Source organism: Emydura macquarii, unplaced genomic scaffold (genome assembly GCF_026122565.2).
Source record: "Emydura macquarii macquarii isolate MOO-44397 ecotype Brisbane River unplaced genomic scaffold, CSIRO-AGI_Emac_v2 contig_2924, whole genome shotgun sequence".
In the NCBI taxonomy this organism is placed as follows: domain Eukaryota; kingdom Metazoa; phylum Chordata; order Testudines; family Chelidae; genus Emydura; species Emydura macquarii.
Window position 1 is genome coordinate 4,132,831 of NW_027133061.1, and position 15,435 is coordinate 4,148,265.

Genomic DNA, 15,435 nt, shown 5'->3' on the forward strand with positions numbered 1-15,435 from the left:
GGGTGGGGATGCCAGGAGCCCGGTAGCTAGGTAACCAGCAGGCAGATAATGACTCAGTGCCAGGTAAACATGGGCTGCGGGGCAGGTGCGCTGGGGGCAGGGGGCGGCTGAGCTAACAGAGCCGAGGGCTTGGGGGAGGGCAGAGGGGGGAACTTGCCAGCAACATCTGGGAGCAGCGACGCCAGCCAGTCTGGGCCCGGGCAGAGCTGGGAATAGAACCCAGGAGTCCTGGCTCCCAGCCCTGGCTTTAGGACAGACAGAGGGATCTGTAGCCCCCACGGTCACTGACTCTGGGCTCCTTCGCTCTAATGGGGAACTGGGGGCTCTGCTCCCCTCCCCCACAGCTGGGCTAGGTGGGGGGGGCAGCTGACCCCCTCGTCAGAGGGAACTGTGGGGATTGCAGCAGCAGGTCCCCACCCACCTTCCCCACCCCTATCCTGCCCCCCACCTCGCCCTGGGCCCTCCTCCTCCAGCTCCGGGGCTGGTCCCCTGCAGATCCGCTGCCCCCCATTGAGCGAGAGGGCCAGGGGGAGGGGGCAGGAAACACTGGTCTGGGCGAAGGTACAGCTCTGACACCCCCACAGCCTGGCCCTGCTGACCTCTGACCCTCTGGGGACCCCAAAATACCCGCACCTCCCGATGCCCTCCCACTCCTCTAATATGCTTCCCTAGTCTCCATCCCTCCCCACCCCCCCCCCACACACAGCCTCTCCCCTGTGCACCCCCTGAACCCGCACCTGGCGCCCTCCAATCCCCTGCCCCCCTTTCCATGCTCCCAACTCCCCCGGCTCAGAGGCCCCTTCCCACCACAGCACTGTGGGATCCGGGGTGGGGGGACGCGGGGGGGGGTGTCCCTGTACAGCTTGCCTGTGATGGGGGGAGCCACGGGACCTTGAACCTTAAACCAAGTCCAGTCCTGTCCCCCCCCAGCGAGTGTGATGGGGGCTGTGACTGCATGGGCTCATTGCACCCTTTCCACTAATGCACCGGCTGGTGGTGTGGGGCCTGGCAGCTGTGCTGGGGATTTCCCCCCACGGCCAGTTCCTGCAACCAGCACACGCTGAGGGCCCTGCGCCCCCTCCCTGTCCGCGCCCCCGAGGAGGGGGAGCTGTAGGCCCGGACCTAGAGAGCTCGGGTCAGACACCAGCCTGCTCCGAGGGACCCTATCTGATGGGGGGAGGAGGGGAGAAGGGACCCTCCCGGTCCAGCTCTCTGGCTCTATGGTGAGCGACTGGGCAGCCTCCACCCAGGGGAGGCCTAGGCCCGGAGTGAGCAGGATGAGGCCAGGCAGGATTGAGGGGTGGAGGGGAGCCCAGGGCGGGGATATTGGGGGGCTGCGGGTCGGGGTGGAGGGGAGCCCAGGGTGGGGATATTGGGGGGCTGCGGGTTGGGGTAGAGGGGCGCCGGCCGAGCCGAGGGAGGGAGGGAAGTTTGCACGGCTTTGTGCCCCAGCTGCCCGTTCCCAGCCAGCGCTAACCACGTCTCATTCCCACCCCGATCCCCCCGCACAGAGGATGGCCCCGGGGGCGGTGATTCCAGGGCCAGGGCTGGGAGCTTTGCCCGCAGCGTCCCTTGTTGCTGGGACGCGTTGCAGGTGCTCTGGCTCCTGGCTCAGAGGCGGGTTCCTGAACCCCCGCGGCCAGACGCAGCCATCCTGCCCGGGGCTCGCACTGCATGCTGGGATTTAAGGAGCTTTAGATTTGATTGGATAATCCCGGGATTTATGCCTGCTAAATCCCAGGCGAGGTGGGAGGGGGAGGTGGGATTTGGAGGGTGGGATTAGCGCCGGCAGCTCCCAGACGGCTGCCTTCTGATCTGGGCGGCAGAGGGATCAAGTCACTGGCACGTCCTGCCTCCGGCCTGAGCCGGCCAAAAGCTGCCCCCCGCTAGGAGGCCCAAGTCACCTGGCTGCACCCCTCACCCAGAGCCAGCAAGGCAGCTCCTGGGGTCACCCAGTGACCGGTCCCCCAGGATGGATGATCCTGGCCTCTGTGCAGATAGTGGCTCCGAGCCTTCCGCCGCCAGGCCCCGAGGCTGGGTCCTGCTGGCTGCTGGAAAGACCGCTGTGCAAACACGGGGACAAGGGGGGGCGGCTGGGAAAACTAAAGCATCCCCCGCCCCGTCCCCCCAATGGCAAATGGCGCCTGAGGGCTCTCAGGCCTTTGGAGACAGAGCAGGGGGGACCCCACGGTGCTGCGGGCCTGGGGCCATGCAAGCCCTTTGGGGGCTCGGGGTGGGACGAGCTGAAAGCGGTAGCCCCCCCCCCACCCCGAGGGATGGTCCCTAACTTATTTCCCCTCCTCGGGGTTCTTAGCACCTGGGGGGTATTCATTTCTAACAGCCACCGGTTCCCCAGAGGGCTTTTGTTCAGTGCAATAATCGCACTCTCCTCTCCGCTGAATACAGGAACGGGGATTTTCCCTTCTCTCTGGATTCCCGGCAATGCTCCCGCCGGCCCACAAAGCACCTGCCCCGCTCGCCGATTCTGCGGGCGGTTGGGGGGGTCGGAGGGTAGCACATTTCCCACAGCCCCCCGTGCGGGAGAGCTGGAAGCTAGCAACGTTGCTAACGCCCGTGAAACTGCCCTGCCCTTTCTCGACCCCAGCCACCGCCGCCCCTCGGTGCCTTGTGCCAAGCATTCGCTCCTCCTCGGCGGGTATTTATTACCACGGCAGCTGCCCCTGGGCCTGTTGCCCCAGTTGCAGAGGGGATGGTCTTGGCGGCATAGCAATAGCTCCCCGCCTGCCTGTCTCCCTTCAGCTGTTTAGCAGCTGGCAGGAACCGCCACCCAGATCGGGGCCCCGTCGTGCCAGGCGCTGCCCAGACACAGAGTAACTGGGATCGGGCCTCGCCACGCCAGGTGCTGTACGCAGTAATTGAGATCTGCCCAGACAGGGAGCGCCCAGGCTGAATCGACCCGGGTGGGAGGGGAGACTGAAGCCCAGAGAGGAGAAATGATTTGCCTGTGGTCAGTGGCAGTCCTGGAATTGAACCCAGGCATCCTGCTCGTGCCCCCCCCAACTAGGCCCATTAGCATCTCCCAGCTTCTCCCAGGTGCTGGCCGCTCCGGGGAGACTCCGCTGCCAGGTCGTTTTTGCTCTGCTGATGATTCCAGCAGCTGGGGGTAGGGCAGCAGCCTGGCATCCCCTGTGCTTTCAGGGCTGCGCCCCAGGGACTGGGAAGCTCCCCCGCTGGCGCCAGCATCCAGAGGGGGCCCCCCAAGACTGGCAAACGGGCAGCAATGGGGGGAGAGCCCAACCCCGTCCCCGCATGGTGCTGCCCCGGTGCGGGAGCCGGCTGCCGCAATGGGGGCAGCGGCAGGGACTTGAGGAGGATCCCAGCGTGCAGTGCCAGGCAGAGCTGGTGCAGGCTGGGCGCAGGCTGGGCCCGGGAGGCACCAACCTGTTGCACTGCAGGGCCAGGCAGGCTCAGGGATCGCAGATGCTAATGGTCTCTGCAGGACAGGAGGGCTCCGGCTGCCTGGACGCCCCAGTGCCCAAGCAGGGGCACAACATGCCAGCTGGGTGACCCTCGGGGGGAGGCTGGGCCCAGCGCTGGCCACAGGCACATCGGGGTGATCCGTGGCAGGCTGTTGCTGTGTTAAGTACACGCCACACCCTAGAGCCAGCTGCATCTCAGTGCCAGGTGAAGGGCACCTAGCCCCTGTGCCCCACCCCAGGGACATCTATCAGAGCTGGGTGAGCTATCCCTATATAAACAGCTGCCGCACCCCAGAGGTTGCCGCATCTCAGTGCTGGGCAAGGGATCCTTGTATTAATAGTCCCCATGCCCCACCCCAGAGATGACTGCATGTTGATGCCAGGTAAATGGTACCGGATATCTATATAAACAGCCCTTGCAACCCACCCCAGCCATGGCTGAATCTCAGCACCGGGTGAGGGAGTCCTGTATCAACAGCTGCCAGGGAAAGGCTATTGAGCAGGTGTGGGGGGTATTTCTGCCTTTTCCCCTAGGGCCTCCTCCTCTGCCGCCATGTGAATATTTTGTACCTGTTAACCTCCACCCCCCCACACCCTTTATTTTTCTTCCCCTTTGCTCAAACCATCCCCCCGGCCCCAGCGGTGTTTATAGAGATAAATGATTATGTCAGTGTGGTTACTAGGTAACACAGTGGGTAAATTGGGGATGAGTGGGCGGTTGCCATGGTTCATATTCTCTGGTTGCCATGGTTACTGGGCATCTGCTGCTTCCCCCCCCCCCCTTGACGTGCCAGCCCGGCGAGGTGAGGTTGCGATGACTTTGTCATGGACACGGAAAGCGACGTGGCTCATGGAATGGGGGTGGAGGGGGCAGACGGGCGCCCCAATGACCCCAACCCGGGCCAGGAGCCTTCTCCGTGACGAGCGGTGGCATCCCTGGTTATTACAATTAATTCTCCTCCCTCGTCAGCACCCCAGCTCCTGGCTCATTGTAAAAACCACTGGCTAATCAGCTGAGTCATACACCTCTCCCCGCTCATTGCCCTGCCCCCCCAGTTAGGTACCCCCCACGTAGCTCTGCCATGTTTAGCTGCACCCTCTTTAGGGGCACCCCCCACTGCTGGCCTGCAGAGCTGTGCTCCAGATCCTTTGGTCATGAGGGGAGGTGCCCCCTTCTGAAGGCAAAAAAACAGCACAGCTGAGCTGCTGGGACGGGGCGTGATTTCCCAGCACCTCGGCTCACTGCCCTGGATGTACAGCCCCGGGTTCAGCCCCCCTGGGCCCAGCCCCAGCCCCAGCCAGCGGCTTTCCAGCGGTGGGTCTCCGGTACGGCAGTAGGACTTGGCTCAGCAGGCTCGGGGCCGGTGAGTTGCACACGCATGGTGGCCCGGGCACTTGGGTGAGGGATCCCTGTATAAACAATTGCCTTGCCCCCAGAGGTGGCTGCATCTCAGTGCTGGACCCTGTGCTCTCTGTATGAACAGCAGCCCAGTCCCAGAGGCCCCAAACCCAGCTTGGGGGATAGCAACAGGCCCGACCATTTCTCCCCGGAGCTTCGGAGAGCCGGGTTCAGTTCCCACCTCTGCTGGGTGACAGGGGCGTGTCCCTTCCACTCTCGGTGCCTCAGTTTCCACTCCCACCCCTTGTCTATTCGCGCTGTGCACGGCTGGGACCTCCAGATGCTACCATCATGCACGTTCGGGGGGTGCTGAGCTGAGCTGCCCTCTTGCCCCCTCAAGGGGGAACAAGGATGGGGCGGGTCTGGGAACCTCACCCTGATCTAGGTGTAAGGCAAGGCCTTTGATCTCTGGGTCTGTACGGCCAGCACTAAATTCCTGATGCTTTAAAGGAGCTGAATACGCCAGGGGACGCTGCCCCTCTGTGGCCTGGGCCCCTTTGCCAGCCTGTGTGCTGGGCTCGGGGTGCCACGCTGCTCTCAAAATCCCCAGCTCCTTAGGGTGCTGCCATGCCCTGTTGTTTTTTTTTTTAACAGCGAGAAAGCGGTCCCCATGCTGCACTGGTTGCTGTGGCAACCGGAGATAACCCGGCAACAAAGCAAAGGCAGGAGGAGGGGGATGTGGAAGAAGATGCAGGAGCAGGGGAGCCATGGCAACTGGCTATCCATGCGGCCTGCAGGGTGGGGTGTGTTTTCTCTTGCTGGGCAGGGAGGGGGGGGTCCATTCAAAGGGTGTATCTGCTCCTAAAAACCAGTGACCGACAGGCGGCTTGTAAGAAGTGTCTAGGCAGGGGGCTGGACTCTCTGGCTAGATGGTTCCCCGGGAGATCTGCGCTTGCGTGGTGGATAGCTAGTGAGATTAGATTAGTGGCTGGATGGACAGTTATAGATTGGCTGGAAGGACAGGTGGATGGATGGGTGGGCAGAAGGATGGATGACGAGATGGACAGATATGACAGGGAGAGGTGGATCCCACAGACAGTGAGAGGCCAACAGGCGGATAAATAGCCCGGCTGATCTGAAAGGGGCTGGGCGTGAGCTCGTGTCTGGCCTGCACAGGGCCGGCCAGGGAGACAGTGTTTGCTTTGGAGCGGGATGCACCCTTTGGCCGGGGAGGGGGGAAGGCAGATGTACACAGAGGAGCCCTGCGCCGTCTCTGCCTGATCAATAGAGCTCAGTAGCTTAGCAATAATCAATCAGTCGGGCAATTAGCAGGCCTTTAATTACACTGATTGCGTGGGATCCAGGCTGCCTGCCCGCCATGCATGTCCCCCCCTGGAGAGAGACAAGGTGCAAAGACCAGGCAGGCTGGGTGGGTAGGCAAGCAAAGCCCTGCCAGAAACACCAGCGGCTTCAGGGGTGGCTGGGAGGCTGCAGAGCCTGGCGTCACCCCATCCGCATCCCCCAGCTCCATCGTGAGGCCAGATAACCACGCTGGCATCCTGGCAGGCTGGGAGCTGGGAGGCTCTTTAAGAACAGGTGCCCCCAGGTCCTCCCACCAGCCGGCAAATCCGGGGCCTTTTTCTTATTGAGCTCCTGGTTGAGTTGTGCTGGTCTTTGGCCACCCCTGTGCTACCGCTGTGCCGCTGGGCGCCATTCTCCAGGGGCCCCGGCGCCTCGGGTGGCCTTGTAGGGCAGGACTGTGGCTGCAGGTGGTTCCGGGCGAAGGGGGAGCTGGGGCCAGTCCTCAGCCGCTGTGCGCTGGGGCCGCTGCGTTGAAGTCAGTGGATGCAGCGGAGGAGCCAACCCAATGACTTCGGTAAGGACGGGTGGGGGGGAAGGGTGGCCCCGTGGTCAGAGGGCTTGTGAGCCCTGGGTTCAGGTCCCCCCTGTCCCACACGCTCCCTGTGTGACCTTGGACCAGGTCCTCCAAGGTCAATGGGGTAAGGCCTTGGTTCTCTGGGCCTCAGTTTCCCCACCTGGACACTGGGGATCAGAGTCCTGCCCTGCTTCCCCGGCCGGGGGATGGGAGATAAGTACAGGAAAGATTGTGAGACGTGAGGCCGCTGTGGCGATGGGCCCAGCTCAGAAGCACTGAAGTCAGGTGCCTAGTCCTGACTGACACCTGGCTGAACGGCGGCTCACCCCGACGGCTGAAACCTTGGAGGTAAAATAAGGCCTCGTTTGAAGCCCCCCTTCCCTTCCCTCCTCTCTCTGCTCCGAGCGGCTGCGTTCCTTTAATGTGATTACACGTGCGTACAGAACCCATCCCCGCGGCTGCTGAGTTAATCCCACCGGCCCTAATCCTGGGCCTGGGCTCGGCCGTAACCCTCCCCTTGCCGGCTGGCTTTGCTCCACAAGGGAGCGGGCCGGGGGGCTCGGGGGGGGGGGTGTTCTCCAGCATGCTTCTGGGGGGCGCTGGGCTGCAGGGAGCAGGCTGGGGCGGTCCACAGGGGACGCTCTCCCCTCCCAGTCAATGCCGACCCAGCGTTCCCGTGCAGGGTGGGGGCGCTGGGTTGCAGGTTAGCAGGCTATGGGGGGGCTTTGACATGGGATCTGGGGGTGTCAGTGGTTTCTGCTGGATACTCCTTTCCCCACCAGCTCGGGTCCCTCCTGCCCAGGCCGGCTCTGGAACAGCATCCGGAGGTTTTCCCCGCTAGGTGACCGGGACTGATCCAGCCCCAGGTCGGGGGGACTGGCTGGCTCAGTGGGGCCGGGAATGGGAGACGGGGCCTTTCCCCTCCAGGGGGCTCCGGATCCAACCCAGCCCCACACCCGGGGACTGGGTGCCTCGGGGCATGGGGCACGGGGCCATTCGTTGCCAGTTCAGTTCCAATCCTGGCTATTTGATGGTCTCAGGTCACTAACCAGGGAGAGGCGCTCGGCTGACAGGCCCCACAGAGAGGCCGAGGTCTGAGCTGGCCACAGACCGAGCTGCCCTCGGGGCCCAGGGTCTGACCCTTCAGGGCAGGGCTGTGGTGCCCCAGCAGGGATGAGTCGGGAAACTGGCCCTGGGCAGTGTAGTCCGGGTGCGCCAGGCCTGTCAGTCGTGCACCTCGCACCAGATCAAGTTCACGCTAAACAAAGGGGAGCCAGGACTCCTGGGTTCCCGTTCCTGACTCTGGGCAAGAACCGGAACTCCTGGGTTCCCATTCCAGCGAGGTGAGAGCCAGGGCTCCTGGGCTCCCTTTCCTGGCTGTGTTATCTAATGGTTAGAGCTGTGCTGGGCAAGGAGTCAGAACTCCTGGGTTCTAATCCAGGTTCTGACCTGCCCGGGTAACCCTGGCCAAGTCACAGCCATTCCCTGTGCCTCGGTTTCCTTTCTGTATGATGGGATAAGGCTGTCTAAGAGGGGCTCGTGCCCTTGTCAGGGTGGTCTCGTTGTTGAGGGGAGGAATCTGACCACTGGATGGTCCCGTCTCCAAGGGGGGCCACCTGGACATTTCCCCAATGTCTCTCCCTTCTCTTCCCCTTGCAGATGAACCGGCCGATCCAGGTGAAGCCAGCAGACAGCGAAAGCAGAGGAGGTACCAACAGGACATGGGGAGGGGGCAGGGTTGCCCTGGGGCCCCAGCTATCCCTGTTTAAGCCCCCACCCACCAGAACTAAGGGGTGATTCGCTGCCGTGACAGACCCCCCCTTCTTCCAACCGGTGTCTGCGGAGCAAAGCTTGGATCGGGGGGTGCGGTGTAGATAGATAGATAGATGAGTGGTGTGGAGGGGATGGATGGATAGACAGATCAGCCAGGATCTAGAGAGACAGATGAGCATTCTAGCGTATCAGGAGACAGACAGACAGACAGAGCAGGCTCTGGAGAGTCAATGCTAAGGACAGGCAGACAGAGCAGCAGCTTAGGCCCTAGGGATGGACAGATCCAGCCAAGCGCAGCCGTGACGCTCTCCGGCACCCACTACAAACCTAAGCCCCCAGCCAGCCCCCGCCCCCGGGCTCCCCGCCCCCTGTGGCACCAGGCTTAGACCCACTGGTTGGCTCCTGGCGCCCTAGCTCCGTGATCCCAGCCCGGGCCGAGCGGCCGGGGTTGAGAAGAGGCGTCTGGCCTTCAGCCCCTGATTCATGATTCTCAGATGGCCTGGGGCACCCCCCAGGCTCTCTGTGCTCGTGGGCGGGGCAGGGTGGGGGGCGGGGCAGGGTCCCGGCCCCCCCCCCCCCCCCCCCCCCCCCGTCTCTCAGCGCTGCCTCTCCCCTTCCAGAAGACCGGAAGCTGTTTGTGGGGATGCTGGGCAAGCAGCAGATGGACGAGGACGTCAGGAAAATGTTCGAGCCATTCGGGACCATTGACGAATGCACGGTGCTGCGAGGGCCGGACGGGGCCAGCAAAGGTGAGCTGCTGGCCCTGCCCCCAGAGCAGAGGGGGAGCTGCAGGGGGCGGGATGGGGGCGCAGTGGGGGCGGGGTGGGGGCCCTGTGCTGCCTGGAGGACGTGGCTTGGCCGCTGGGTGCCCATTGGGCTCCTGGCACTTTCTCCTACGTAATTTCTCCCCATCTCCCACCCCACGCCCTGCAGCAGCGGCGGGGAGGCTGTGTTTGCCCCGGGTGCTGCTCCCTGTCACCTCCGCTGGCCTGGGTCACGCAGGGGCTCACTGGGCCTGTCTCGGTCGCCGGCTGGGCCCTGCTGTGGGGGCGAAGGGGGCTGGACAGGGCCGGGCACGCAGGGCGAAGAGGGGCCCTGCCGGCACTGGGCCGAGCCGGCGAGGGTGGGGGTTGTGTGCGGCATGGGTGGGGGCGGGGGAGGGCATGGGTGTACGGGGGTACCCGGCTCGGGGTGCTGCGTGCTCTCAGGCCCGTCCTCCTGGCACTGACTCTCTCCCCCCCCAGGCTGCGCCTTCGTGAAGTTCCAGACCCACGCCGAGGCTCAGGCCGCCATCAACACGCTGCACGGCAGCCGGACGTTGCCGGTAAGGCATGGCCGGGCGCGCTGGCCCCTGGGGGCGGAGGGGGAGGGATGGCTGAGGGGAGGCGATTCCTGGCACCAGTGGGGAGCTGTGCAGCAGATCCCGGCGCCCTGCCCGGACCCCTCATCTCCCAGGGCAGACGCTGGGCACTCGCCCACCCGGCTGGACCTCCCCCCGCCGGGCACTCGCCAACGCCCTGCTCGCTGTGGGGCTGGATCCAGGCACCGGCCCCTCTGAGCGCCTTCCCCACCACATCCCACCCTCCGGGGGGGCTCTGCCCAGGGCAGCCCGGACCTGTCTGTCTGTCTGCCTGCAGCCTGGGGGGGGGGGAGGATACTTCCCAAGGCTCTGCTGCCCCCCGATGGACCGAGCTCGCCACTGCGGCCCCCGGAGCCAGCAGGGAATTTTCCGAGAAAACGGTTTTTAGTTGAAAAGCGCCAATGGGACGGCGCCGTTGCCACGGGAACGGCTGGGCTCAGCCCAACGGGGGCAAATGCCGTTTGGCCAGCGTGAGAAGGCCCCGATTCCACCTGTCGGCGGTGACGGAGCCCAGTCCTCCCGGGGCGAGGTGTTTCCCACCCCACCCCACGTCGCCACAACCCCGAATCCTGCTCCCACATAAGACCCTACAGCCCTTGACAAAGGAGGGCAGGATCATTAGCCCCATTCGACGGGTTGGGGAAACCGAGGCACGGAACGGCGGCTGCGACTCGCTCACGCTTGTCGAGCGGCAGAGGCGGGAAGAGAACCCTGGTGTCCGGCAGCAAAGGCCGGGGCTCTGCCCACTAGGCCCTATGTCCCAGGGAGGGTTGGCTCCTTTCCCCGAGCATGGGGGGGGTTGGAGCAAGTGCCTGGCACAGGAGGGGAATCCCACAGGCTGCCCAGGTGGCTGCAGGAGGAGGGGCCGGGGGCCAGGGCAGCAGTGGACCGGACAGGCCCCCCCGGGGCGTGTGTGTAACCCCGGCTGGCTGAGGCAGTGGGGTGGGGGGGGTCACCGTGCTCTGCCCGACTCACTAGACTCCCGGGGGGGTGCGGGGGGGCGTTGCATTCCCAGGGCGCCTCCTCCAGCCTGGTGGTGAAATTCGCCGACACGGAGAAGGAGCGGGGCCTGCGCCGGATGCAGCAGGTGGCCAACCAGCTGGGCATGTTCAGCCCCATCGCCCTGCAGTTCGGGGCGTACAGCGCCTACACCCAAGCAGTAAGGGGCTGCCCCTTGGCCGCGGGCGCCGGGGCTCTGGGCAGGAGGAGGGGGGGCAGTGGGTCGGGATGGAGGGGCAGAACTTTGGGGCGGGGGGGCGTCCCCACCAGTCCTGGGGTCCTTGCCGACAGGACTTCCCCCCAGCGGACCCCCCACTGACCCCCCCTTCTCTCCCTCCCCCAGCTCATGCAGCAGCAGGCGGCCCTGGTCGCTGCGCACTCCGCCTACCTCAACCCCATGGCCACCATGGCCGCCGTCCAGATGCAGCAGATGGCCACCATCAACCCCAACGGCATCATCGCCACGCCCCTCACGCCCCTCACCCCCTCCTCAGGTAGGCAGCGCTGCCCCCCCCCCCCGCCCCGGGGCAGCTCCCGGGTCAGGTCCCCACCTCCAGCCCCAGCCGGGGGGCTGAGGAGGGGCTGTGGGGTGGGGAAAGGCGCCGGGCAGCAGGGGGGAGAGGGCAGGAAGCCGGGGGTGGCACCCAGCTGGGATCTCCTCACAGGTGGGGAGAAGGCCCTGAGTTCTCCCCCCACCTCCCCACCATGTCTCTCGCCCGCAGGTACCAACACGCCGCCAGCCATCGCCGCCACCCCCGTGTCGGCCATCCCGGCCGCGCTCAGCGTCAACGGGTACAGCCCCGTCCCCGCACAGGCCACGGGGCAGCCAGCCTCCGAGGCCATCTACGCCAACGGGGTCCACCCATACCCAGGTACGCGCCCCGCCCTGCTCCCCCCCCCCCCTCCCCGGCCCAGCCGGCAGCAGTGGCCCCACAGCCGGGGGGGGGGGCGCGCCCTGCTAACCCCCTGCCCCTCTCTCATCTCCCCTCGCAGCTCAGAGCCCGGCCGCCCCCGTGGACCCCCTGCAGCAGGCCTACGCTGGGATGCAGCACTACACAGGTGGGGGGGGCTGGAGGGACCCTGGGCAGAGGGGGGTGGGCACCTGGCGGGACGTCCCAGAGCTGAGCAGCACCAGGGCCATGGGGTGGGGGGCAGCTCGGGGGGCTATGGGTCCTGGGAGGCCAGTGGGGGAAGAGAACTGAGCCATCAATGGTGGGAGGGGGCTTGAGGGCTGGGCCCCGATCCCCTGCTGGGGGGGGCACATATGCCCAGCCCACGGATCGCTCACACTCGCCTTTGCCTCCGCGCCAGCCGCCTACCCCGCGGCCTACGGGCTGGTGAGCCCGGCATTCCCGCAGCAGCCGGCCATCATCACGCAGCAGCCGCCCCCCCAGCAGCAGCAGCAGCGGGAAGGTAAGTGGGGCCCGGGGCTGCCGCCCCCACCCCCCAGTGTCCTCCTGACACTGGCCCCCGGCACCGTCCCCCCAGAACTCCCTAGGCACATCTCCCCCAGACACTGGTCCCCTGAAACCACGCCCAGCTCTGTCCCCCGGGGCCCTGGCATCCTGTCTCAGTGCAAGGAGCGCCCACTGTGTGCCCTGCCCCAGCGCCGCTCAGGAGGGAGGGGTCCGTGGGGGGCAGACACGGCCTGGGGTCTCCAGGGACCAGCCTCGCTGCACACATGAGGACCTCCCACATCTACCCTGAGGACCCCAACACGGGGGATCTATAGGGATCCAGAATGAGAGGATCTAGAGTGGGGGGGTCTAGAATGGGGGATCCACAGTGGGAGTGTAGAGAGGTCCAGATGGGGGGCAGAATGAGGAGTCTAGAATGGGCGGCCAGGCTGTGGGGTCTACAGGGGTCCAGAGCAGTGGGATCGAGAGGGGTCGAGGATGTGGGGTCCACAGTGAGAGGATCTGGAGTGATCTGGAACCGGGAGTCCAGAGCGAGGGATCTGGAACAGTCTAGAATGGGAGGGCCCAGAATGGGGCATCCAGAGTAAGAGGTGTTGAGGGGTCCAGAATGGGGGGTTTAGAGCAGAGGGCTCTAGGGGAGCCACCGTGGGGGTCTAGAATGGGCCTGGCACGGGGGTATAGAATAGGGGACCCACGGGGGCTCAGGGTGGGGATCTAGAATGGGGGGCAGTGTGGGGGGATCTACAGGAACCCAGGGCGTGGAGGGTCCCGCGCGCCTGCCTGCTCTGACCCGCCTCCTCCCTGCAGGCCCCGAGGGCTGTAACATCTTCATCTACCACCTGCCCCAGGAGTTCACCGACTCCGAGATCCTGCAGATGTTCCTGCCCTTCGGGAACGTCATCTCTGCCAAAGTCTTCGTGGATCGGGCGACCAATCAGAGCAAATGTTTTGGTAAGGCCAGCCAATGGGCTCTCCCCGCCCGTCCCACTGCATCGTGGGCCCGGGGCCGGCCCACTGAGCAGCAGATGCAGCCAATGGGCACCAGGGCGAGGGGCCGACCTCCCAGGCAAAGGATTGTTGCAACCCTTAGTGTAGACAGGGCCTGACGCTGAGCTGGCTTCTCCACCGGATCTGCCCAGACCAGGGCTCTCCTAGCCCCAGCTCCTGTCACCCACAGCGGCCAGCACCAGGAAACAAACCCTGCATCAGGCACCCTCTACACGCCGCTGATGGATGCCCCCAGCCATGGGGAACAGATCCTGGGCTCCCGGCCCCCAAGGACGGGACAGGATGGGGTGGGGCTGGGTAAACCACAGCCCCAGTGCCAAGCTGAGAGTCTGGGTGTGGCGCTGCCCACCCGGAGCCAGGCACCCACGGGGGAAAGTCCGGCCTAGGGGTAGGGGGCACCGCCTTAGCCATCAACCAAGGGCTGGTTCCACTCAGCCTTCTCTGCCTCTCTTTGCCCCTCCCCTGCCTCCCGCCCCCTCTCTCTGGCCCCCTCCCCACCCCGTGCCTCTCTTCCCCTCCCTGCCCCCCTTCCTCCCGCCCCCTCCCCAGGGTTCGTGAGTTTTGACAATCCCGCCAGCGCTCAGGCCGCAATCCAGGCCATGAACGGTTTCCAGATCGGCATGAAGCGCCTGAAAGTGCAGCTCAAGCGACCGAAAGATGCCAACCGGCCGTACTGAGGCCCCAGGTGGGTGCCCTGCCCCCTGCGCACGGGGACCTCCCCCAGACACAGCCGGCGGGCACAGCAGACTGGGCTGCTGAGTAACGGGGGGGGGTGGGCGAGGGCCTGGTTGTGCTGCCTCCCACCCCCACCAGGGGGTAACGCCTCCACCAGGGCCCCACGCTGGGCGGCTCCGCTCTCAGGGTGACAGCCAGCCCCCACCCTGGGCAGGGCTGGATGGAGCCGAGGGCCCCCAACATTGGGGCAGGAATTTCACAGTTTGATTTCCAAAAGGGAAACATTTCAGTGACGTTTTTGTGATTTCCCCTCTGCATGGGCAGACGCACACACACGGGCACACGCACACACGGGCACACACAGGCACATATACACACACACACACACACACAGCTACACACACATGCACACAGGCCCACATATACACACACGGACACACATACATGCATTCAAAGGCACATACATATTACACACGCACACACACACATATACAGAGTGCATGCACACACACACACGGGCTCACACACACATAGCTACACACACACACACAGATATATACACACCTGAACCCACAGATACACACACACACACGCGCGAGTTGTCTGCCCAGCTCTGCCTGGAATCGGGGAACGTGGGCAACAGGGCAACGTAGGAAATTGTGACCCAACTTACATTTTGCTTGCCAAATTTCCCCGCCGGTTCCCACTTCAGTGAGAAAACGGACCACCTGCATCCCGTCGCTTTCACCCCGTCCTTCCCTGGCCTGGTTTTTGAGCAGTTCAACTAATCGAGTGTATCGGAGCCGCTCCAGCTCCCCCCAGCAGAGGGCAGGAACACACACCTCACCAGCAAACACACACACACAGGGTTATTGTGTGCTCGCGACCCCGTTGCGCCAGGCACTGAACAGCCGTGGAATGAACCACAACCCCAGCTCCAAAACTCGCACAGTCTAAATCGCCAGGGCAGTAAATGACCCTGCAGCCTTTTTTACAGGACGGAAGGGGGGGAAAAAAACCCACAACACCCTGAATTCCCAGCTGATTAAGCATTAAAATCCTGGTAATAATGATCACAATAATTGCACAAATAATGCGATATATTCTCATAGCTCCAGCATTGTTCAGGCCCAAAGGGCCCCTTAGTTCATGTAGCCCGATGCCCGTGTCTCCCAGCGATCTGTAACCGCGTTTCACCCTGTGTTTTAAGAAAGAAGAACATAACCTCCCGCTAGCAGTTCTTCCCGGCTGTGGTACACAGAGCCCGGTCTCAGCCAGGTGAAGCCCCCCAACGCGGCGTAGCGTGGGGTCGGGGAGGGGGGGGGGTCTGTGCGTGTCTGTGTGTGTCGTAGCACGTGACCGTGTCCTGCTTTTGTTCTGGTAACTGTTTCCCCCTGCGCGCTTGACGGGTTCGTTTCTCTTCCTTCGTGGGGTTTGATTTTTTGGGGTGGTTGTTTTTGCTCGTTCATTCATTTCGTGGAGTCTTTGTCATTGAGCTTTAGTTTCCTTTTGTGCCTATGAAAGTGAGAGCACATCCGCCATCAGCT

General features: G+C 64.2%; 1 protein-coding gene across 1 annotated transcript in view; it reads left to right on the plus strand.

Moving 5' to 3' along the window:
- Positions 1-15,435, plus strand: part of LOC137167500 (CUGBP Elav-like family member 3) — a 39,847-nt gene that overhangs the window by 17,054 nt on the left and 7,358 nt on the right. Inside the window, exons 3-12 of the mRNA XM_067569713.1 lie at positions 8,315-8,363; positions 9,049-9,177; positions 9,673-9,752; positions 10,804-10,947; positions 11,131-11,281; positions 11,510-11,659; positions 11,781-11,846; positions 12,099-12,200; positions 13,013-13,156; positions 13,763-13,898. Coding sequence (XP_067425814.1) covers positions 8,315-8,363; positions 9,049-9,177; positions 9,673-9,752; positions 10,804-10,947; positions 11,131-11,281; positions 11,510-11,659; positions 11,781-11,846; positions 12,099-12,200; positions 13,013-13,156; positions 13,763-13,890 — 1,143 coding nt within the window. The 3' untranslated portion in view covers positions 13,891-13,898. The remainder of the gene's footprint in view (positions 1-8,314; positions 8,364-9,048; positions 9,178-9,672; positions 9,753-10,803; positions 10,948-11,130; positions 11,282-11,509; positions 11,660-11,780; positions 11,847-12,098; positions 12,201-13,012; positions 13,157-13,762; positions 13,899-15,435) is intronic.